The following is a 25,501-nucleotide window of genomic DNA, read 5'->3' as shown; positions in this document are numbered from 1 at the left end:
GGACTGATAAATCAAAGTGAGAAGCTCTAAATCGATGGACAGGTGATCTTTTCGATCAGATAAAGTGGCTCTGAAATGAAATTAAATCATGTACTTTTGGCATATCGCGCTCATTGTTAGGCCTGAGACGTCTTGAGAGCGGGCGAAAGAAGAAAAAAAGGCGCCTTTTGGGCTCGCCTCAGACGATGTACACTAACCCAATTTACATTGATGGCAATTTCTAACATGCGTGAAAAAAGCCTACATCTCTCGAACATATGTTTGCCTTTTTTTCATCGCCATGGCAAACAAAACGCGATACAAGAGTGAAAATATACTTTACATGTGATTTCGGAAAAGTGAAAACTTCCAAGGTACAATTTTTTTTTCATAGTTTGAAGATGCCTTTCGAAGAAACTCCATCGAGTGCATCTCGCAGTGTTGTAAAATTGTTAGAAAATGATGTTAAGGACAATTTCATTTTGTCATGTCTGATCATTTGAAAGTTCTTTTTCCATCATCTTCAACGCATGATCGATTCTATGATGTGCGCGCGATTGTTTTGTGATCGCAATTTCCACCTCCGTCACTTTCTCAACGGGCGCATTTCTCCGTGTGTTCGCGCGGGTCTTCTCAAGGGGTCAAATTGTCACGAATGAAAGGCATAGGCGAGTCGTGAAATTTAATGCAAATCACTTGTATGAGATGTCTCAGAGCGAAAGATGACCCCCAAGTCAAGTTAACAACCGAGTACAAGGCCTCAATGTTCAAACATTCAGGGCTCCTTGCCCATCTTCTCCATCATCATCTCTCTCTCTCTCTCCATCTCTCGATGATTTATCCAATTTCGTGTGATTGGGTGTTGTGCAGAGGAGCTCCAAAAAAAAGCAGTACACGCGAAAGACTACGGCAAAAATTAAGGTGACTCACCAGGGAGTTATGCAATTTGGAAATATAATGATGATTTCGTTGGCGTTTTTAGCTTCCAAAAGGCACACAACGCACAGAAGTCGTCAAGATCGCTGCACTTTTCCACAGAAGGCGCGCAACAAATTATTCAGTTATCAGTTGGAGGCAATTTATCTCCACAACTGGCACTTTGAACTTGATTCTTATTTGTTTTATCTGTCGATTGCTGTAATTGACACTTCCTCGCGGGATTGCTTCTCACGCACAGGCACTGTCTTTGAGGCACAGAGCAGTGGACAAAGGGCGGCAGATATTCACTGGTAAAGAATTGCAAATACTGCACGATATATATTTCACTTCTTCTTCTCCTTCCTCGTCCAGAGTTTAATCCAAATATTCAAGGTCTAAGACACCTCCAAAGAGCACGCAGTGTTTTGATTGCAATTCCAATGGCACTGGACAGTTTTCGATCGATTGGCGAGATTGTCCAAAATTGTAGTCTATTCGATTCGATATGCGATCAATTGCACACGTAACGGTCACCGGGCTTCGGCTGCGAACACACGTCTTCAGCAAACGGCTGCTGGCAGCGAAATAACGCGCTCGCTGGAAGTGAACTGTTGAGACTGCAGAGCAACGGAGCAGCAACTGACACACACAGAGCCTCCGATGGTGAGCGAGTGAGACCATCCCAAGACTGTCAGATACAAGAATTGTACATTATATACCCGATGAGGCCCAAATACACTCCGTGCCACAATTCTCACAACGACTCTTCAAATGCACCAAGTTTTATCGACACGTTTGGCCACAGAATCAGGGCAAAAGTGACAATTTGTGATTAAAATAGTAAAACTTTAATTTATTTGCGAATTAAAATATATTTCTTAGGTTTTTATCGGACATTTCTGCAGAGAATTGACTTTCATCGCATTTTGGACATCTTTTCCGACCATAACCTCAAAATATCACTAGAAGAGCTTCAAAAACTCAATTTTAAAGCTTTCCAGATCACAAAATCACCTCTTAAAATCTGCTGAGGAACTCAAAATTTGATAATTCAGAGTCAAAATTGCACAGAAAGTTTTCTAAATAAACATTTTCCAAGTTCAAATGACTATTTTTGAGGTTATGATCGATCTCAACACAATTTGCAGCAATGTTTATCGTGTGAAAATGCTTAATTCCGCCATTAAAGCGATTTCTTGGACTGGAACACAAGAATTGATGATTTAGGATGCGAATTATTCACTAAAACTGTCCTTGATTCGTTACATAACCTACAAAAAGGATAATTATTAGGACTGTTTTTTATGAAAAAGCCAGCGAAAAATTCAAAAAATCAAAAGGATAAGTCAATTAAGCTTCTGACTCTCCTTGAATTTTGCCTTCTTGAGCTCCTCAAAGGAAAATAACAATAATTTTGAAAGTCTGCAAATACATATAAATTTGAAGAAGTGAAAAGAAAATTAAGAACGCCTTTAGAATGTTATGCAATTAACTCATTAATCGCATAGTGAGAGTTAAAAACTCCTACTTTCCAGGGTCAAATGGCCAGAATGAGACCATAAAATTGACAATAATAAAGAGTGTGAGCGAATATATCTGTCGGCTGGTGTAGCTTTTACTTTGCATCGTATTATTCATACAAATATTTTCGAATTGTAAGCGTTTTATTTGTTAGGCTGCTTTTGAGAGCGGCATCACACTCAATTTCTATGAACATAGGCCATCATTCTCCTCAGCCTCGAGTTCTGGGAGTCTCTGTGTGTGGCAGAGATGCGGGATGCTGTGCGACTGTGTGGACCGTCGGAGAGAATGCATTGCCCTTATGTTGCCTCCTTACACACTTATGCGCGCCACACAATTGTGCATTCGGTTTTATTTAAAGTGGGAAATGAACAATAAAAATGCTCTCCTCTCGAGATAGGAAGAGAGGGAGAGAGAGCGAAAGAGAGAGTGAGGGATATTTGAGAGTATCAAACTATCCAGAATTAAGTACACACTCGGGAAGAGACTGGCAAGTTCCTGGGGAATAATTTAATAAGAGAGCGCGGGAAGGAAAAAAATGCCATAAAACTGATAAATTCTAAATTGAAAATGAAAAGCAGACAGATTTTGCTTATGAGCAACACGCGCGCGCCTTGTATTCGCCTCTCAAGCTCGAGGGAGATTTCCTTAATTGGATCTCAAATGCTCAGTGTGTCTTATCCCAAAAGAGCGCGAATGCTTTTCATTTTGACTCCTTCTGGACGCCCAATTGATGGAGAATTTATCGACACAACAGAGTGATCTGCAAATTAAATTAATTCACAATAACGGGCAGAGATTTGATTTATCTCTCATGTGGCAAATATGCAAATCACACTGATGAATCGTGAATATCCCGTGATGGATGTTTAATGAATTAGCATATGAAATGTGTGATTTGGAATTTGATACACATACAATATTCCGCGTCTCTCAACTGGGTGGAGGCGAAAATTACCAAGAATTTCACATCATGTCGCGAAACATGATCGCTTTATGCACCATAGACAGGCCACAGTTGATGGTAAAGATGATTAACAACAGTTGCGGAACTGCCAACAGAACATCTCTATATGATGCTGGGCGGGGGGAGGAATTGATATGTAATAAAATGAGATTGTGGCAAGTGAGGCGTCCAAGATCGGCGCCAGTCCATACAGTTTAGAATCTTAAGATTGCTGCACTGAGACGCGCGCGCGCGGCTCATTCTAATATAATGCCACAAATCGACGCGTGAGTCGAAAACTATGAAAAGACAAAATTGCAATTTATCAGCAGAGCAAGTCCAAAATTTAGGCTTCAATATCGCTTCGAAATTTGCCAAATTTGTCTCAAAACGCCTTCAAATCGTCCGTTAAAGTGCAAATATTGCTCTGTATTTTTTATTTTGTAAATATTTCAGTTGATTTTATCGGTATTTATTGGAAATTTTTGACTAAAATATGGCAAAATTAATAGAAAATCTCAAAATATTACTTTCCAAAGTCGATTTTTAATAATCTTAGAGTCGATTTTATCCATTAAAGTTCTAAAAAATCAAATTTTTACTTTTCGTTACAGTTTTCAAGTGAAATTTTTTTAAAGATATGAGAAATATTCCTTTAAAGTCTAAAAACCATTTTATTACCATTGTCTAAAAGGTATTTTATACGTTGGACTGCAATTCTTGAGACATTTTTCTTGGATAAATTGAATGGCGTAAATATTAAATATTTGACTTTTAATTCGTAAAACATGGCAATTTTTTCCATTTGTGCTTTTTAGATAAATAAGATTTTTTGCTATTGCCTCATAAGATAAAAATCTCAAAATTTTTGTACAGGAAGAACAGATAAAGAGCTTCTCAAAAATACATAAGACGTAAACTATGGATAAATCGACTTTTCATAGTTTTCCATTCACCCGTCGAAATGCGTTTAATTATGGACACACTGAGCGCGCGAGTTTATATTGAATTTGTGATATGGCGTGCACATTTCAAGGGTCGTCGTGGGGCAAGCTCCTATTCCACTTTTCCACTATCACGTTTTATCACTCCTCAATTGAGCCCATTTGCTCACACAAGAGGTCAACTTTTTTCCCTCCACAAGTGCCACACATTTTCTCTGCTTTTCATCATCATCATCTCGCGATGGTTCCCGTCAGGAACCGACGAACGGAAGTCAAAACTGGTATAATTTGTGTGTGAATGGCGGAGATGATTGAGGAGAGTGAAAGAAATAAGACCCCCTCGCTGAGAAGCCCAAATACACTCTCGCATATGACTCATGTTCTATGCTAGACCTTAATATTACACAACAGAAATTTGATCGGTTTGTTACCTGCCCTAGATCTTTTTCAGAATTTCAGCTCCCATTGTCAGCGATTTATAGTTGCTGTACCACTATGGATTTGAAGAGGTAAAAGTACTCCTTTCAGCCCGTAACGAGGTGACATTATTTATATTCTCCGAGTGGATGTGAATAGGAGGGATTGTCTCTTAATCCTCAACCAACAGAGGATGGAATGGTGCACTAGAGTGTCTCCACAGAGACTATTTGGACTGTAAGAGACTGTTGACCTTTTAATGATAAAAATTAGGAGAGAACAAGTCGCTTTCTCACTGAATTACTGGAAGAAAAATGTTCTGAATGTGAGTAGAAAAGTGAATTAATCATTTAGAGCGATTACAGACTTGTAGGTTACTCTTAAATCTACGGAAACTGGGATCAATCTTCAGAAGATCAGATTAGCGATAATTCGTGGCTAAATTGGCGCTGTACTCACTCAGGAATTATTCCTCTTTGTCGACACTAGCGACAATTTTGCTTCGTGTGTTCAGCTGTCAGTTGATTTGTTATTTTATCAAAAAGCGTGAAATTAAACGATAAAATTGCGAAAATAGAAGATTTGCAGAAGAATTTAAGGATTTTGAGATCCGCCATTTTGTTGCTGTGGCCGAGTGCGCCACCGTCGTGAAGAATCTCATAAATATCGGTTAAACCTTCGATATATCGAGAGAATCCTCTCATGGATCACCTGCAAATCTGTAATCGTTCTAAGCCATCTTACTTTTCCCTAAATAAATGACACAAATTATCCGATAATTTCCGGCTTCTCGCTTTAATGAGAAATCCTTTATGCAACAGCATATTCACACATGACAACAGTGATATAAAGCGCCACTTTTAACACCCTATAGCGCAATAATACATAAACCCACTTGGAAATAATTCCCTAGATCATTAAAGTTGAACTTTATATAGGAAATAATTCATATAATTTCTCCTCATTTAATAGGCATAAATAATTTCGGAGGTCTCTTCAGAAGAACCGCCACAGAATATCAATCAAAAGGCCGCCTCGAGATCATTCCACAAGACGCGCATATAAAATTTTAGGACGCCCATAGAAGATTTGTATTTTTTATTGAAATCATACATACATTTTGTGTGGCTCACATTTGGAGTGGCCATTGTTTGAGCGCAATGTGAAATGAGTAAAAATTTTTAAAATCGCAAGGCTTTTGCTTTATGGCCAGTGTAAATAAACAGTCTTATAATTAAAGACCGCATCTTCTGGTGCGAAAATGAAAAGAAAATTCTAGTCGTGTGCGTTGGAATAATAATCCGTTGACCACACACTCTATTTAATGGGAGAATATGTGAATTTGGGGCTTTGTTTTTATGAAATCGTAAAAAAAAGGTTTTTTCATCAAACGCTCTTGTGGGTGTACCAAATTCACCCGAAACGAAAGCTATCAAATATTTATTTTTAATGATACTTTCTTTTTTTTATTCTTTAATAATTCAATGATTCACAAGTTGGTAATAAGGCAATTGTGTCACAAAGTCAGGTAGAAATTCGCAGTGAAGTTTAAATGTTTAGTGACATGATGAATAACGATATATTTCTATTTCCCACACCGTATTTGCCCAACAGAAACCTCGCGAAATGTGTCAAAAATCCTTTATTAATTCAACACAATCATGCTATTCATTATTCGAAATCGTGTGTTGGAAGTTCCCTTCCGAGATGCTTGAGCAGAGCTGCTTCAAGAGAGGTTTTTCTCAGTAGAATTGCCTTCAACCAACATGGCAAATAATAACTCATCAACCTTCTCTTGAAGCGTTTCTGTGAATTTTCCAATATGACAAATCTATTGAGATGGCATGAGAAAAAAACACACGAAACTCACAATTTATTGAAGCAATTTCGTAAGTTCTGTCGATTTTATTGTTTGGCACTCAGTGAAGATCGAGGTAATTTGTTATAAAATATATAATTGTATAACTTAGTCAATTGGATGGCAGGTGTATGAAAGAGGAGAAATGTTTCAGTGCGGAAACATGAAAAGGCAATGACGCTTTCGCGAAATTTCCCACAAATATTACTGTCATCACTCTTTGTATCCACACAGACTTAGCTGAGCAAAAATTAATTTTGCTGTCTTCCTTAGCTGAATATTCTCACTCAACTACAACTCAACGGGTGAATCGAAGACTATCAAAAGTAGTTTTTTGATAGTTTACGTCTTATGTATTTTTGGATTGATCACGTGTAAAAATATTACATTGGGTACATCGGCAAAAAATAAAGAAATAAGATTTTTCTTAAAATGTGTAGAAAATTTCTCAATGTTGCGTTGAAAAGTTTGAAAAGTCGACTTTTGATAGTTTACGCCGCACAAATCATCCTGACCGGAATTATAATCATTATTCGATGAGCTCAAAGACCTTAATTTTGCAGTTAAATCTTTAAATCTTGTCACTGGTTAATTTATCAGAAACCAAGCCAGAAACCCTTCGTGACTGTCTTTCGGTTTATAGACGGTAGACGAAAGTGTGAAAAAATGGGCAGGAAAAATGAAAAAAGTTGATTTTTACGAATTGTTTGAAAAAAAAAGTACACGAAAACTATCAAAAACCGACTTATTGTACCAAATTTTTCCAATTCGTCTATCAACTCTTCGTATTTTAGTTAATATTTCAACAAATAACAGTGGAATAACCTGGGAAATATTGCATAAAAATAGAGTAGAGCAATATTATCAATTTACTGGAATATAACAGGGAGTTTATGTAAAAATTAGTAAAATTTCAAAGCAATATCATCTCTCAAACTTCAAATCGCTCTACTGAAAAATGGCGATTTTGAATTTTGATAGTCTTCGGGGCACCCGTCGAACTATTTCATCACAAGATCTACAAATGAGACACTATTTCCGCGTTATCCTATGAAATTGGAGAAGAAAGCAAATATTTTGTACAGCAAAAGATAGCGAATCATTCGCTTTTCATGGCCACGCCCACCGAGATGCTCCGCCCATTTAGCATGAAATTTACTTAGGCAGGTTATGTGGGGTATATTTAAATAAAATAAGAAAGACAGAATTTCCTTATTGCGCTAGCTTTGACCTTTTTCATCGTCACAAATTGACTTACAATCACAGAAATTGTAAACTGCGTAAGTCACGATGGCTTTATTGATGCAATAGGGTTGTAATTTCACTCCAATCATCGCTCATGTGCATGAACTTTGACGAAATTGGGGTAAAATCATGTCTTTGTTCATCTATTTACACATTTTAATGTTGCTGGAGGCGCTCGAAAATGCCTCTTTTCGACATTTCACAGAGGTGCGTTTCACAAGCACGCGAGATGATGCGCGGTTTATTCTATTTATTAGAAAAACATAATCAAGTATATGAGGTGGTTAAACAGTTAGAATGCATTTGGGAGATCCTCCACTGGGCTGTAATAGACAAAATTCTTCTGGCTTTTCTCACCATGAGGCGTTTATTATCGTCAAACAGTGGAGTATTCCGAGAGACGGCAGTTTCCTCTGCGGAATGAAAAGTGCCATAAAAGTGACATGAGAGTCTTTGGTGTTTATCAGGAACATCATAAGTCATGTTAGTAATTTAAGTCTCTCTCTCTCCAGCTAATATTAATTTGTGCCATTAGACACCGCGATGGCACCATTCCGGCCGTCCAAGGCACGGGAACAGCCCACAAATCAGCCAAATTTGCAGTCATCATCCATTCATCCATGCATAATTAAGCGCAAGCAATTTTTAGCTGCAACTCATGCATAAGTGACTATTTCGACATCGTCGAGGCCTCAATATAAATATCCAGCGATGCGCTGAGTACAGTTTAGAGACTTGTCTAAGATGAAGTTGTTGACTTATTGAGCGATTGTCACTGGCGTTGGCATAATTTGCTCATTAGCAAATCACCCCAGAATTCATGCAATAAAAAAAAGGAGAGAGAATATTGGCTGGGATGAAATTTAATGATTTTCCACTCCACGACATTATGAGATCAAAGGAATGGCCAATATAATTGCCTTTTCCTCAACATACCACATATCCATTACTCTGCATGGCTAAATATTTCTTTAATACACCGAAGAGTGAACCGCAAAAATCGTGACTGCATGACTCTTATCCAAACGCACCACTTATTGAATTACCCGCGCCAAGTCATTTGCAAAGTCCAATGGATTCGCGAGATGGTCCAATATAAAAATAATTGGTCGCATTTTGATTTATTGCGCCCAGTGTTGTTGCGGTCAAGTCCAAAAAAAGCATCGCGCGCGCGCGCATTATCCTTATCAGTCGCCAATGTACTTTTCCCAATGCTGGCGAATCAGTGAAAGTTTCCGCGGAACCCCAAGTGAGTTATGAGTTCAAACTGTCAGGGATTGTGCGGTGTTGAGAAGATTGAAAATGCCAATTTTCCAAGGGGGAAATATCATGAAGTTTTCCAACTGTTTGACATGCAATCAATGAGAAATTATTGATTTTCTGGACAATATTATAAGAAGTTGACTGAAAATCACACTTTCTAAAGAGCAAAATGCTGTAATTTTCACAACTACATGATTGTTCTTAAACGATCAACTTCAAAAATAATCTGTGAACAGGATTTGAGCCGCGATTGTGCGGAAGAAATTAAGAAATGGCTCAGAAGCGTTAAACGGTAGCGAAAAACATACAAATAACAAGTTGACAAGTCCAAATCAAGGCGCTCTAAAATGTAAATGTCTTCTAGACATTCCAAACTCATGATTTAATGTGGTTTTTCAAGCCAGTTTTCAGAATTATACATGGATTTTTCACTATCCTTTTCTGCACATCTCTCTGCATTTGGCAATATCTCAGCCCCAAATTGAGATATCATCATGATCTCAACGCCATTTAAAAGGTAATTAAATTTCAATAATCTTTCATTTAAAGGTAATTGTCTGTAAAATTGAAAGAAATATCAAAATTTCAGCACCAAAGCTAATGAAGACTAAAATTGACAAGGAACATTTTCCCCCTTTCAATTTTCATCCGCGCTGGTCTTTGGCTCAAGTGAGTGGGAATTTATTTTGCCATATGGTCAAGTCGATCGAGAATGAAATTTTTACTAGAACGATCCGGTGCACCTTTGTTTGGAGATACCCACATTAAGAGAGCTCAAATTTGCATATTATGCATTTTCCGTCATGTACCAAGAATTTCAATCACACATCACATTTGAATATACAGTTTCCACACTATTGCAATAAGTCTCTGAGATTTGTTGCACCGACAACAGTTTGTAGGCGCTAAGATATCTCTTAAAGCTCACGCATACATTACCGATAAATTTATCTTTTCTCGAAATAAGAACTTTTCTCCAATCGCCAGAGAGACCAAAAAATCCACACGTGAGGCTTTTTTTACATCGCATTGTGGACATGACGTGAATACAAATATATATATGTATCTAACTTCTAATTTAATTAAACGACTTCAAGATTGTGTGTTTCACCGGAAAAAAATACATCCATCGAGTCTTTTTCCCCTCCAAAAAGCCTCTCAATAGTCCGAATCTGAGAAGCACATTCCTCAAGTGACTGACCGCAATCCACCCACGACTCTCTCTCGCATTCAAATGTGTGAAATTGTGTCAGAATTTATCTCGTCTTGGCAGAATGATTAAGTGCAGTTGATAAGTGAGTGAGTGAAGACAAAAAAATAGTCCCTTTGCAAGTGTGACAGATTTCTCACTCCGCAAGAAACGCATCATGAATTTGTGCGGCCCAGAAAACTTCCTCAATTGAATCCATATATTTACGATGCTGAGCAATATAGAGAAGATTTTACGATTCTCAGAGGTTAAGTATTAAATGCCATGTCCATAAACAAATCATGACAAATAGATTTCCTATATTCTCCTCCTCGATTGATGATTATTAATTAAACCTTATTGACATGACATTTACGAAATACAATAAATATTCCCATTAATAAACTTCATGCAATTACTTCTCGCGTCAATTTCATCACAATACGCAGAAGAATGGGGGAGATTTCGGAGAGACGTTTCTTAAAAATTCAATAAAGAAATAAACCAATTAAAAATGCACTTAAATTTGAGAATAAAACAAAAAAGAGCGATTCCTTCTTAAACGAGCTGTGTTAAAAATGTGTTATAGTAGTTTAGAACAGTCTTTATCTGTTCTGGGTCACACATAGTGATTGTGTTAAAAATTCCACCACTTGTGTTATTTTTCATTCTGGTTCACACATGTTAAACCAGTTTGTTTCGCCGGAATTGTGTTAAAAGAAGATTGACAGATCGAAATCTGCAAATTTCCTTGCAAATATGGATCAATCTGTGATTGTAACTCAAATTTTTACGCATGAACATGTATGAAAATTGCATTAAATCCTTTTTATTACAGATTTATTCATTATTTTCTTGAATTTTAATAATCTTGACAACTTTTTGTTACTGTTTAATCGCTTAAAATTCTCTAACACTGTTTCAACGCGAAAACCAAAGGATTTTTCTTCTTCATTCATTTAGAATGTTAAACTTTAACACATGTTTGAAGTTTAACATTCCTCAGTTTTAGTGAGAATCGCTCCAAAAGTCCAATTCTTTATATTTTTTCTCTAGAAATCCTGCTTTAAACTGTGCAACGAGGAATAAAACGCTGAGATTTCCCAGAAGCAATAAGAAATGTTCGATTAGAAAATGTCAATGCAATTTGTAGAAATGACAAATGTTGACATTGACAAGTGATAAACTTCCGATTGGAACCTTTCCCTTTCGCAAAGCCTACAGCATTCCTCAGATCCATCTGCACTTGGCATGGAAAGTGTTACAAAAAGATGCGGAAGAAGTAGACGACAAATTCCAAAGTAGATCGTGTCGAATATGAAAGGAGTTCATATATAGTTTTTGGCGTCACGAAAATGGCATGACCATTGTTACGTGGAAAGGTAACAATTTGACTCATTAGACAAAGAGAGGCGCAACCTCGTCTTCCCATCCATACTTTCAATGATATTTTGCGCCAAAAATAAGCACTGGTGGCGAATTTGATTGGCAAATTTAATGGCCATTCATTTAACTCTCGAAGCTCTACTTATTAAGTTTGTTCGCGCCGTCTGAGGGTTATCAATTTTCCAATTATCGCTGAATGATTTTATATATTGAATCAAGCATTGCAACATATGGCGTGATGCAGAAGTGTTTAATGGTCACTTTGTGCAGAGAGAGAACATCGCAGGTGACTGGCGAAATATTACTATGAAATATTATTCCACTTTTAATGCAAATTAATATCACTGCAGTGGAAGAAGTTGACTTCAAGAACACGTGAAATTACACACAATTTCCTCCCGATTCCGCAAAGCTTTCTTTCCACCCGGACAAATTGCTTGACAAGGACATTTTCGAAATGAATTATTTGCCTTCAACAATTATCACGAATATTAATTTTATCCAGATTCTTTTAATTTTCCTCTCTAACGCATATTTTTGTATCGCCAACATTCTTCAGCGCTGCTTAAATTTGTCTTGAGTCGTTTTCACGGGGATTTGGGAGAGTGAAACAAATAAGATATTAAATAAATCCGATGCAGACGACACAGTGCAGGAAGATCAAAGCCAGATGTATTAATTTTAGCCATTGAATTTCATTCATTCAGCCTCATTTCGTCTCTCTCTGGCCCTTGTGCGTTGATCATGTGAGAAATTTTAAAGAATTCAACGTGGAAATTGTCGAAATCAATCACGATTAATGAGGCCGAGAGCCAAATGAGAAATATCATTTCTGTGTGTCTCTTCCCAAGGGGGAGATAATGTGCTCTAAATCTCTACAGAACTTCGTGACACTTCAACAATTCCTCTGCAGAATCTTCAACACTTCAGAGACACTTTTGAACTTCTTGGAAGGCATTTTCCATCGCTTTTTTCGACTCTTTTAGCTGCTTCTCTTGCAAAATTCTCACTTATCAACAATCTAAGTTAAGTTCTTTCAAATTCTTAGATTTCAGACTGTAAAAGATGATCCTAAGTCCCATTTTCTAGTTTAATCTTCAGCAAATGCTTAAAGAAAAACATCCTGATCAAATTGTGAGGTTATGAATTCGTGTTAAAAAATACTTCAAGCCCGAAAATGTGTAAATATAGCAAATATTACAAAGTTTCTACTGAATAATGAGTTTGAATTTGTCACTTTAGAGCACAAATCGCGAAAAAAAAACCAAACAAATAGAATTATTTGAGACATTTTTGAGGTTATGATTGACTTTTGAGCTGTTTTCTGAAAATCCTAACCAATCTATAGGGTTTTTCTGTCAAGAAAAGAAATAAATTCATAGTTTTAACACAAAATAGACAATTTTGAGGGTTATTTTGTCACTAGAATCTGTTTTAAATCAATCAATAAATTAATTTTCTAGGCAAAATAAGAGCAAAAGATGCTTTCGAAGTGCAAATTTTTGAAATATTTTAGCACTTCCAATTCCAAACACTTTCGCAAAAGCTGTACACCACTTCTGACCACAATATATGCCCCTTGTGTCTTCCCATAACATTCCTTTGTCACGAGTGGATGTCAAAAAGTATCTCAAATATTATATGATTTGAGACACAAAACTCTCATTGGGATTACACAATATGAGCGCGACCGAGAAATAAGTGCATCATTTCATTACACACGCAAGCATTTTCACGTGAAGGCGAATAGATGAGTCAGAAAGTCATGAATCTCCGAATGATTTCTTTCTCAACTGAGCCAAGGTAAAAAGTTGCTTGTGCGCTGAGAGGAGAAAAAATCATGCCTAACCATCAAATTAATTGAATTACAAGTGAAGCAAAATTGACAGTAATAAATCGCCTTACATACGCTATGAAATTATTATGTCTTTTGTTACACGATCTCGCCACAGTTTCTTTCGAGCGGAAAAGAGGGCACTTTTGGGTCCGTCAAGATGATGCTGTGGCGGATTTAGCAGCCTTTTGGAGAGGAACACTCCGTGGACACAGTCTGCAAAGTCTCCTTGCCTCCACGGCCGGCAGTTTGATGCCTTCCCTCTTGTCGAAGAAATTATTGTATTCTAAATTGATTGCTCAATAATTCGGTGTCTAAAGCAGGTCTCATATCATCATTCTCGCGGTTGTAGTGAATCATGTGGAAAGCAAAGTGATTATTACTGTCGAACATAATAACTGTGGCAACGCAACTTTTACTCTCTTTAAATCATCCGAAGCACAAGTATCAAAAAATGCAGGTGGAAGAGAAAAAACAATTTGTAGCTCTCCAAGTCAAAGTGAAATTTCAAATGCTCGCGCGCGCGCCTTCAAAAGAGACCATTGGATAGTTTCAATTTTCTTTCGCCACTTTGTAATTGACCATGTCCAATTTTGATATTTTAATAATTGATTTTCGTGTTGAATTATTAAAATCAATATCTTATTTTAGCACTCTCGCGCCTTTTGCCCAAATGAGAGTAAAAACGATTTTCACCGCGTCTTTGAGCGCGAATTGATGTCTTTTTTGTCCTTTTGCCATTGAGTGCCTCAATGGCTTCCCAAAAAGAAAATGATAGCAATGCGTGTTATTTCTAAAAGGCCATTATTAATGATCCGCGCAGGGACAGAAAAAGATGGGTGTCACTGCGTCGAGTGTCGAGTGTGACTCAATCCAAGGAGAAGATAATGTGCCTTGAATCTGTACACCAATTGAAATTCCTAGACTGTATCCACGCTTATTCACAAATTATTGTCACTTTTTCAGGTTTCCGTCAGATATTTTTGCCAGAAACCAGTGAAAAAGGATTTCTTGTACATCGTTTCCGACCATAACCTAAAAATATCTCTAAGAAATCTTTAAAATCACGGTTTAGAAGCTTTCTAAACTACGAAATCATCTGTTATGTTTGACCAATAAACTAAAATTTGGTAATTCAGACTCCAAAACATCCAGAAAGTTATTTAAATAAACATTTTCCAAATTTACATTATTTTTTTTTAGGTTATGTTCGATTCTTTTGCAATTTTCACTGTTTATTTGCATCAACAGTGCAGAATATGAATATTTATTGCGTAAAAATGCAGAATTATGTCGATGAACATAAAAATTGATGTTCTAGAATGCGAATTATTGACTAAATCTTTCCTTGATTCGTTACATAACCTAGAAAAGGATTAATTTGATTATTTCTCCGTAAAAATCAAAAGCAATCCAAAAAAAATCTAAATAATTAATACAGTAAAAAAGCAGTCAGGAAAGGAAGATTGTAAGTTTTTGAAGTACTTTTGCTGAGCTGTACACCACTTCTGACTGTATTATCTCCCCCTTGAGTCAACCAAATGTCTCTCGAGAGGAATTAATAATTTTATCAACACGAATTACAACGGAGGAGACAGCAAGGGACAGCAAAGCCTATAGAAAACAAGCAGATATATTTCAGTTATTAGAAAGTCTCTTTGTCATCGCCATGCAAAATGGGGAAATGAATAAATTGTAGTTGGTAATTTTGCAGAAGGAAAAATGTCAACGGCCAATACATTTGAATTGCAACACATAAATATGAAACAAATTTCTCAGGCATATTAAATGGTCGGATGCCACTCAATTGCCGTTGTCAAATTATTCTTGCATTTTCCACTTCAGCCCAATCAGCCGTCCACCAATTTTATCACACGCGACTGAATGCTCGTCCAGCGCCGAGATCGCGAATGCCGCATGCAAAAGCGCGCGCCTTGGAAGTGTACAGAGACCATTTAGTATCCCGATCGCAGATAAGTCGTATTAATTGTGTATATTCACGCAAATTTGTATACATGTACTTCATTGTGTTCACTTTCGATGACGAAATAAATGATTTCTCAGCTGAGAGATTGTGAGCCACGGCGAGATCACGAAGGGGTCATCGTGTAATGAATGAAACATTAAAATCATCTCTAATAGACCATAAAGTCAAATCCATATTTGTATATTTAAAATGGGCGAACACAGCCGCCAAGTGACTCTCCGAGGGGATCATGATCGAGAAATTGCGTCTGCCATGAGATCGAGACTTCCCTCCGACATTGCAAATGGGAGAAAATACGATTATTACCTAATAAAATATTGCCCAGTTCAAATGTCACTTCCTGCTTTCATGGCAACAACTCAATTTTCACATGATTTTCCCGCGCTTATTCGTCACACAAATGGTCTTGAGAGAATATGTGGCTGAAAAATTGTCTGATCATCCGAGCGAGATGAAATCGACAGTGATTCACTTTTCTCCTGTACCCAATAATTAATGCCATCTCCTTGCCAAACTCATCTCATCGAGCCCATACTCGATGTAATGATCGAGAAAACGATAGTGATTGATTGTCTGATCGATCGCCTCAGTCAAAATATATGGGATACTGCACGCCGACTGATAAACTTATTGCTGGCGAAGGAAAGTTTCAATCCTATAAATCATTTGCAACACAATGCATCACACAGTTTCGCGTGGAGAAAGAGAGCTTCATTCACAATCTTCCAGCCACTAGACAAGCGTTTGTGGACTTGAGAAGCTGTATAGAGTCAACTTGAGCGGATCACGTTCTTCTGGGCTTTCAGGAGTTGTGCGCCAAAATTGCATTAACAAATTGGGCGGGGCTTGCAAGTGGGCGGAGTCGCGAAAGTGTCTTCTTTAGCCCTTACGAATTAATTTAATGCAACGGTGCTCTTTGTGTGAAATGTTCGCATTTAGTATATTAGCTTAACTCTTCAATTTCTTCAACAAGAAACGTCTCACACGGCGTGTGTGTAAAGCGTATTTCCCCAATCATATCAATTGACATATAAATCGAGTAGAGATTAAAATGTTAAGGGACCATTTATCTTATGGCTCGAAGTGTGTATGCAAATTCAATGGCAATATTTAAAAATAAACATAAATATTGCTGAATCGCTCTCGAGTCTGTCTCAAGATGCCTTCATAAATACAAAAGAGTTGAGGAATATCTTTTTCGAGGTGGTGCTTGAGATTTCTTCCCCGATAACACGTTGCATGCGCACTTTTCAGTGTGGAAAGTGGTTCATTGGGTGGGTTTTACAACAGAGTAATTACTTATTGAGCCGAAGAGATGCTGCGAAGGAAGAGAGGAAAATTGCGCATCATCGCGAATGTGAGAAACCAGTGCACTTAAGCATGCTTAATTATTGACATATTTATTTCTCTTAAACTTTATACGAAAAAATTTTTTACGATGAAATGAATTGAGTATAATCTGACGATGTTTTGGTGTCTCATTGAGAGATCTCGCGAGAGGTGGATTACCTTCTGGGCTGAAGACCGTAATTCACCTGCAATATAACACAAGAGCCGAATGGAATTTCAAGAAGCTTTCACCGATCAGAATCATCACTTTCGGGCATTTCTTTGCCAGCGCGCGCTCTTCACACCACAATTCAATCTACATATAGCAAGATTTATGTTAATGTCGCGCGCGGTAAAAGTATATTTGTCACAATTACACAAAAGGCGAAAGAGAAGATGATGGGTTATTTGTGGAATTTACTCAAAGAGGGAATTAACCTGATTTTTCCAATGTTTTGATTTTTTTTTTCTCCAACACCGTGACGAACATCAAAGCCCGCAGACTTTGGGATGTTTATGCGATTTCGTGAGAAAATGTTTGCGTTTTTGCTCCTTCAGATTTTTCTGGCCAACAAGACGTTTTTTTCTTCTTCGTTGGAATGCGCGTGCTTTGAGAGATGTTGAGAAAATCAAATTGATTTTGCAAATTGCACTCAAAGGATTGATCAAGGGGAAAATCACTCGCAAGTTGAGACCATTAACTTTGTGATTATTCAATCTTTTTTTTTCGATTATTTGTGATTATTACTCAAATTTTGATTATTTCGTAGAAAATTCTGATAATTTTCTAAATATTTGATTTAAAATTGATTATTTTTTGAATATTTTTTGATTTTTTTCTCAATTTTTGATTTAAAATTCTGTATTTCATACAAATTCTGATTATTTTTTATTATTTTCCGGAATATTTTATCAAATTTTGAATATACTTGAATAATTGTAAATATTCGAAATATTATGATTAATTGATTGAAAATAATTTATTTTTATTCATAATTTATTTCAGAATTTCAATATTGAGATTTTGATGTAATTTTACTTGGGATTTGTTTTTTTTTTCAATTCAGAATTTGGTTATTTTGATTTTTTGTAATTTTTTCCAAAAATTTTTCAATTTTTGTATGAAAAAATATTCATTTTTTGATTATTTTATTCAGAATTTGGTTATTTTGTTTTTTTGTGATTTTACTCGGGAAAATAATCTTTTCTTTGATTATGTATTCAAAATTAGATTTTTTTTCAATTTTAGTTGAGAAAATAATCTTTTTTTTATTATTGAAATCATAATTTGATTATTTTTCAATTGTTTTTTTCAATTCTACTTGGGAAAATAATCATTTTTTGATTATTTTACTCAAATAATTAATTATTTGATTAGAGAACATTAAGTTTCCTCAAAAATCGCCTTGTGATTTGCCCCTTGGGATTGATTGTGTATCTTGTTGTGGAGTCAAATTGCTAGAGATATCTCATCGCGAGTGTGTGTGGAAATGGTGAAAAGGCGCTGCATTCGAAGACTGTTTGTGATTAATGGGTTGTTTGGAGAGAAAAGTTCAAATTGTGCAATATTTACGTGGAATATCATTTCCGGTGGAGTTCAAAGTGTTCGATGATAAATTTATCTGCGCGGCATAAATGATAGGCAGAAAAGCGTAAGTGAAATTTGTCATCAATTAGACAGTAATGAGGAGGGCAAACACATATTTCTCATGCTTCTCACCATTCAGTGCTGTGCATAATTAATTGAAGAGAGCATGAGATATCTCAATGCACATTTTGCTGGGCTTTGGAAAATTTCCTCATCGTCGCGCGTCCATTTGACAAACATCTCTCTCTCTCTCGTGTGTTTGTAAATTGTGAAGGCACCACGAGAGACTCCCAATTGAATTTTTGAGCTTCTTGGCATTCCACGAAAAATCACCATATGCGCCAGTTGACAATCGTGACCGAGTGATTTCCAGGAAAAAGTTATAAATACAGCAAATTACTCGATTGCAGAGGCAGAAAATGCTCAAATGCCGCACAAAGGCTGTTAAAAATCCATCGGATTGCACTTTATGGTTTGGAAATGCGCGGCGGGAGAAAGAAATGAATTCCCGTCGTTCACTCATGATAAGAAATTACAGAAGTTTTGCATTTGAATTGTCCACTGAGAGATTGTCTCTCTTGCCCACACAATTTATGTGGACTTCTGGGCGTGAGGAAAAAAAACATTCTCACCGCGACACACCTTTTGGCCAAGATGAGGTTCTTTTTCTCACCGTGATTGATTGCCACTTTTCGCTATTTTATTAGTCTTTCCGTACTACGCACAGAAAGATAGGTGTGCAGTTAAAGTATTGAGTAACACTTCACATTGAGCGAAGATGATGCTTTTTAGGGTCAAGAGTCTGTTTTCAGACATTTCAGATGGTTTTTCAGGGATCGAAATATGTGGAGAAATAGCGCATGACTTCGAAATTACAGCCCAAAAGGCCACTAGAGAAACCAAGGGGGAGATAATACGATTAAACAGTGTACATCATTTCCACAATTTCTGTGCACACTCACAGCGACACTTCCAGAACTTCAGCAGTGATTAAAATACGTGTTTCTCTCTTCTTTTGCAATTCTATAAATTTTTCCAGCCGCTTCAAGCATCATAACCTCAAATTCAGGTCGTAATTGTCATAAAAAGACTCCAATTTTTACTTTTATGACTCTAGAAAAAATCCTTAAAGTGTTTCCAGTGGATATTTTGATGTGATTAAATTTTTAATCGCTCTTTTAGATCATACCGTTGATCATAACCTAAAAATTACCACCAAATTGCCACCGAATTGGCTGAAATTTGCCATTTTAGCTAAGTTTAATTTTAATTTTGTATCCAGGAACAATATTAAAATTTAGAGGTTATGATCAATATTTGGGCAATTGACACAGTTTAACATTTGATTGCAAATACTCAACTAAATTTTTGCTTTAAGTTAGTTTACATAACCTAGAAAAGCAATGAGATTTTTAATGAAGAAAATAGTGTAAAAAATCTCAAAGTATTGCGTTTATTTCCTTCAAGAGTAGCTCTTAAACGTCAAATATTGCAAATATTCGAGCACTTCCACTTCTAACCACAATATCTCCCCCTTGAGAGAAACTCAACTGGCATTTTTTAAATTATCTTGGCAGTAAAAACAATACACTTTCTGCAACGGACGCACCACAATTTTTTCGCATGTCTTCCAGCATTAACAAAGTGCGCAATGGCAAGTTGAGTGTTGTCTCGAGTAATGACTAAGAGAGACGCTTAAGTGCAGCGTAATGATGACATAACGACATTCACACAATTTTCACAGTGCTTCATTTGCGTGAATAAGTGACATAAGTGATTAATTGTCGCATCTCAGATGCAAAGCATCCCTTGATGTAACCCTTGATCTCGACTCATGAGCCCATCAGTTGAGACTGAATGCGGGCAGCCGGAGAGAAGGAAGAGAGCTTCAGAGGCCGAATATCCAATAACCCCATATAATCCAAATACTATATAAATAATAAGTGAAAATAAAACCTCACACTCTCTCACTTGATCAAGTGCAAAACCGCGAAGATTATCCCTGAAGAAAACATACTGAGTGGCATTCATTGAATTCTCACTCACAACACAACATATAAATTATGGGCAATATTTGAGAGTGTGAAAAAGCGTCGGAACCCCAAATGTCTTAGAAGAAAGTTATAAAATTAATTATCGTTTAAAGATTTTTCTTATTGATAGTGGGCAAAACTGTGGAACAGGTTTTCGGAGATTTAAATCTAAACATTCAATTCATGTACGATGACTATCACGGGTGGTTTTTTTCCTCGCCATCTTCGCGATGAGATTCTTGGTTGAAAAGGAAAGCGAAAATTGAACTTAATTGTCGGATATATTTTTGTTTTCGCTCAATTCCAAACGCCAAACACCAAGATTCTCGAATAATTTTTGAATTCTTTCCCGCGCGCGCGCATCAGAGAAAGTGCCGCGGAGAGAATTAATCCGCGCACATACTGAAATTGGAGAGTTTTTGCCATGATATTAAATTTCAGCATATTTGGAGTTGAAGCGCACAGATAAATATGGCCAATTTCCAGTCTATAGGCTGTCGTTAGTGCTATATAACATATAATATTGCGAGTTGAAGAGTGGAAATGGGCACAAAATGATGTCAATTTGATGAATTACCGCGAGAATATCCACGGAAAAGTAGAATGTTTGCTATAAAATTGATTTCTTCCAGTATATTTACTATCATTTCTACAACACCAAAAGCCGCCTAACGAATGTCAACGCCGAGGTCTCATTATTTTGCCAAGGTGCACAAGAGTGGACTGGTAATTACTTAAATACCGCACAGTATTTCCCATCCTCTAATTGCAAACTCTATGAATTTGTTAATGGGGATCAAGTTTGTGTGCCATTTCGGGCTAATGGCCAATCAATTGAGCCTCCGCTTGGCCATTCTCGAGGAGAAATGCTGGTGATCAGCATATTTTATCATCGCAGACACTATTCTGTCATGATCATGGCAAGTGTCATCCGGGGTTGAGAGCTTGAAAAGAAAACTCACCGATCCGCAACTGCACACGCGCTTGATATCAGCGATGAGCTCGGCTCCTGGTGCTAAAAACTCCGCCTCGAAGCGACTCAGGTTGCCGTGGAAGGTGCACACGAGAAGATCGCGGGCCTGCCGTACGAGCAGCGAACGCACATGGTCATGGTAGCCTGGATAGAGATGACTCAGATATCTGTCCACCAGCGTCGCAACACTGCCACCGTCCTGCAAAAAAGCCACGCCGCTTGAGTTGTGCATTATATCACCAGCAATTACAGCATGATATATTTCATGTAGATAAATTGCATGTAAAAGTACGGAAAATTTGTCTTCATTTAACTTCTCAGCCATACTTTATGCGTCTTTTTTCCGCTCGTGTATTTAAGAAATGACTGAAGGATGGCTGAAGAGATCATTATGATGGGTTTAAATCGTGCAAAAACAAGGGGTTGCTAATATTGGGGATGCATTGTCACTTGACTTGAGATGCGAAGAAAATCTTTAAAATTTAATTTCTGAAACTATTGTACACCATTTTGAAAGAGTGGAAGACGAATTTCTCAGCTGAAAATCTAGAAAACACCTCAATAAATAGACAACTTTGCCTAAATACTTAATCTTCAATCGGATATTTACGGTTTTACGCTAGGTTTTAAGTTCAAAATGTTTCTAACACTGAAAGAACTTCCTAATTTTCGCAATATCGAGAATCTGTAGAAATGCTAAAACCGTAAGGAATCCTTTAATCGTTCAGTATTAATAAGTTCTTCTTAAAGTTTACTGCAATTTCTCATTTTTAACCCACAAAATACATTTTTCTTCCAAAATCTTCTCCCAATTATTGTATTTATACAAGTTTAGATTTTTCTCTTTAGTCGCTCAGAATGTAATACAAAGATTTGATAGAAATTTACCTCCCTGAAATCTTGGATTCGTCATTGTGATCCTATTATTTTCTAAGATGTCTGAATTTTTGAATGAAACTTTCTTCAAAACGACGAAACGAATCACGCTGCAGCTGAGACGCAAGATGCTGTGTCACTCAAAATCTCTATTAGCAATCCCCTTTTGCAGAAATGATCTCTTATTAAGTAACTCTTGCGAGGAAACGCAGAGCAAATACCACAAATGAGATGCACGATCGTCTCAATGTTTGTCCCAAATTGGAGATTATCGTCACTGGTAGTCACAGTCATTAGAAATAGAGTTATTGACTCATAACCTGTGATGATACGGAAGTTCCTAAAATGTCTAAAATACATTTTTAGAAAAGAAAATGCAAATGAAAGTGTTATTACTGATGAAAAGAAATTCGAACCTTTTAATAGGCTTTCGCAAAGTAGGCAAAATATATTATTTTACGATGTTAAATGGTGGGAATTTAAGCGGTTTTTCTTATCTTAAATTGTTTTCTGATATGCTCTATCTGGGTGGATTATCTCTATGGTGAAATTAATCCACTTGGTGGTCACTTTGAGAGGCCTATAAAAGTCTCTGGGTGGAAGTGATCAGCTGAAAGATGTTTTGAATATTTTTGCATACTTTATTGTGTTTCTTCTCACATTGGCAGCCAGTGACATTGAAAATTATGTCGATACAGAGAATTCGATTGAAAATACATCAATATTCATGTGCCAAATTGCAAAAGTGATTTCACACGCGATGAGAGGCGCTTCTTTTCTGGCCATTTCGCTAATAAATTGCATGTTTTCTGCGCTTTATCCTTGTGCGCTCCACTTAATTTATGGCTGATTTCAATTAATCCACTAAATAAGATTAATTCGCAACTTTTTCACCTCGACATCCCGCGACAGCCGAATATATTGATACCTGTAAGTAATTGAAAGAAAGCTCCGGTATAATTTGATACGATGGGAAAATCGGATAGGAGAATTTCTTCTCATAACGCGCACCATCGCGCCAAAGTTTCCACCCGCGAGTCGAAGAATGTTGGATATGAAATGGAGTTGTGTGTCAGATTCGATTATAAGCAATCAATAAATTTGTCAAAATATCGCTGGAAGGCCCACAGTGTTCGACTTAATGGTTTTCCACAGAGATTCTTCACACTGCGCATATATCATGCGCTCATGTCGAGTGAGAGCGCGCACTATATTGGTCGTGAAAATAGCATTGGCTCCATGTGAAATTAATATAGCGGTTCAGTAATTAAATGTGAACACGGTTTATATGGTGATGAAGACACGCCGATGGCAATTGTGCGTTGTTCTCTGCGTTGTGTTTATTAATTAGGAATTAATTGCGATTCTTGTTCGGGCCCAGCTTCCAGTCGTGCCATGTTTGCGACCGCGTGAATAGCGTCGCGAGCGGCGGAGACACGATCGCGGCCGCGTGAACATATGGCCGTTGGCTTTCTCTCCCACGAAAAAAAAACCGGCCACTAAGTACATTTTGATTCTTGTCGCATGCACAATAGAGAACAGCGTGGCGCGGTCCAGATGCCGAGGCCAAGGGGGAGATAATGTGCCTATAAGTTATCTGACACTTATAGAACATGAAATTTGTGGTCTGTTTCCACAATTATTTGCAAATTATATTTCATCTTTTAAGTTTCCATTCGATATTTCTGCAAGAATCGACTTAAAAACGCATTTTTGGACATCTCATCCGACCATAACCTCAAAATATCACTAAAAAATCTTCAAAAACTAAGATGTTTTGAGGTTATCATTCGTCAATGAACTCATAAATGCTGATTCAGAGTGAAAATTGTGCAAAAAGCTTTCTAAATTAACATTCTTCAAGTCTAAATAATTATTTTTGAGGTTATGTTTGAGTTCAATACAGTTTTCAGCGTTTTTTGGCATCTGTAGCGATATTTACGACTTGAGCACTAGAATTGATGAGCTAGAATGCAAATTATTCACTAAATCTGTCTATGATTCGAAACATAACCTAGAAAAAGATTTTTATTTTTGATTCTGCGTGAAAACTAAAGGAAATCCAAAGAATTGACAAAATTTTTCAATAAAACAAACACTCAGGAAATGAATATTGCAAGCTTTTGAATACTCCCATTTTTTAAATGCTTCTTCTGAGCTGTACACCACTTCTGACTGCATTATCTCCCCCTTGGTCGAGTGAAAAAGGTGTGATTTTGATATGAGACAGAAACATCTAGAGCAATCCACTCTTCTGAGGCGAAAATGCTTTATTAATCGATGCTAATCACATTGCGGAGTGTGGAACAATTGATCAAAGCCCAAATGTACACCAATTTCTCCAAGAAAACACGATAAATTTTGTATTCTCGTCTCGCTGGACAGTAAAAATCACCATGATTGTTAGCATCTCTTCTCCAGAGCACAAGAGAGAGAGAGAAGAAGTTTTTCATGTGCAATTGAATCTTGGTGGAAATTTGCAATAAGGAACTGCAGATGTGGTGAGATTTCAAGATTACACAATTATTCCCATTGAAGTGGAGACTCCGAGAAACTCCATGGGCAACACATGAAAGGAATTGTACTTGGGAATTTACTTTTCTTGCTGAAATTTCTCTCTCTCTGATTATTCAATGAGACTTTTTCTCCATCTCACAATCATTACAAATTGTTTCAATAAGTTTAATTGAACCTTTTCTGCATGCCACACTTTGTGCAGAGTATCAATAAATTGTCGATACACACCGCGTATTCGCCACTTATTTTCTAATTATTTATTAAACCAAATATTTAAGATTAATCTCACACAGTGGTTGAGTGGAGCGCTCTTGTGAGCCTCTAATTTACATGATTTATTCTCACACACTTGTGATTGTTGCTTGATTTATTGTTACAGACGTGGAGAAATTAAAATCGCTAATTTATTGATATCCTCCAGGGCATCAAAATACACCCAAAATGGCCTCTGTTTCTCTGAGACTTTTTTCCTGAGCATCCACACTTTACTTGCATCTCGAAGCGATAAAAATGAATGGAATCGCAGTTGAATAAATTCTGATCTTAATTTTATACTCAAGTGTGAGATAAGACGCAAAATATAAAGCGCCCCGAGGAAGAATATCTCTCTCTCTCTCTGATGATAGGGAATTGCACTTTACAGTTGGAATTATAAATGAATTTCGGCGGGAAGATCCCCAAATTCAAATATATATGCA

General features: G+C 36.9%; 1 protein-coding gene across 1 annotated transcript in view; it reads right to left on the bottom strand.

Annotated features, from left to right (window-relative positions):
- LOC132260659 (uncharacterized) overlaps positions 1–25,501 on the bottom strand; it is a 92,548-nt gene that overhangs the window by 36,068 nt on the left and 30,979 nt on the right. The window contains exon 4 of the mRNA XM_059758933.1: positions 21,400–21,609. Coding sequence (XP_059614916.1) covers positions 21,400–21,609 — 210 coding nt within the window. The remainder of the gene's footprint in view (positions 1–21,399; positions 21,610–25,501) is intronic.

Source organism: Phlebotomus argentipes, unplaced genomic scaffold (assembly GCF_947086385.1).
Source record: "Phlebotomus argentipes unplaced genomic scaffold, Phlebotomus argentipes genome assembly scaffold_18, whole genome shotgun sequence".
Lineage (NCBI taxonomy): Eukaryota > Metazoa > Arthropoda > Insecta > Diptera > Psychodidae > Phlebotomus > Phlebotomus argentipes.
The sequence above is the reverse complement of the archived record's forward strand: the minus strand, read 5'-3'. Positions and strand labels throughout refer to the sequence as shown.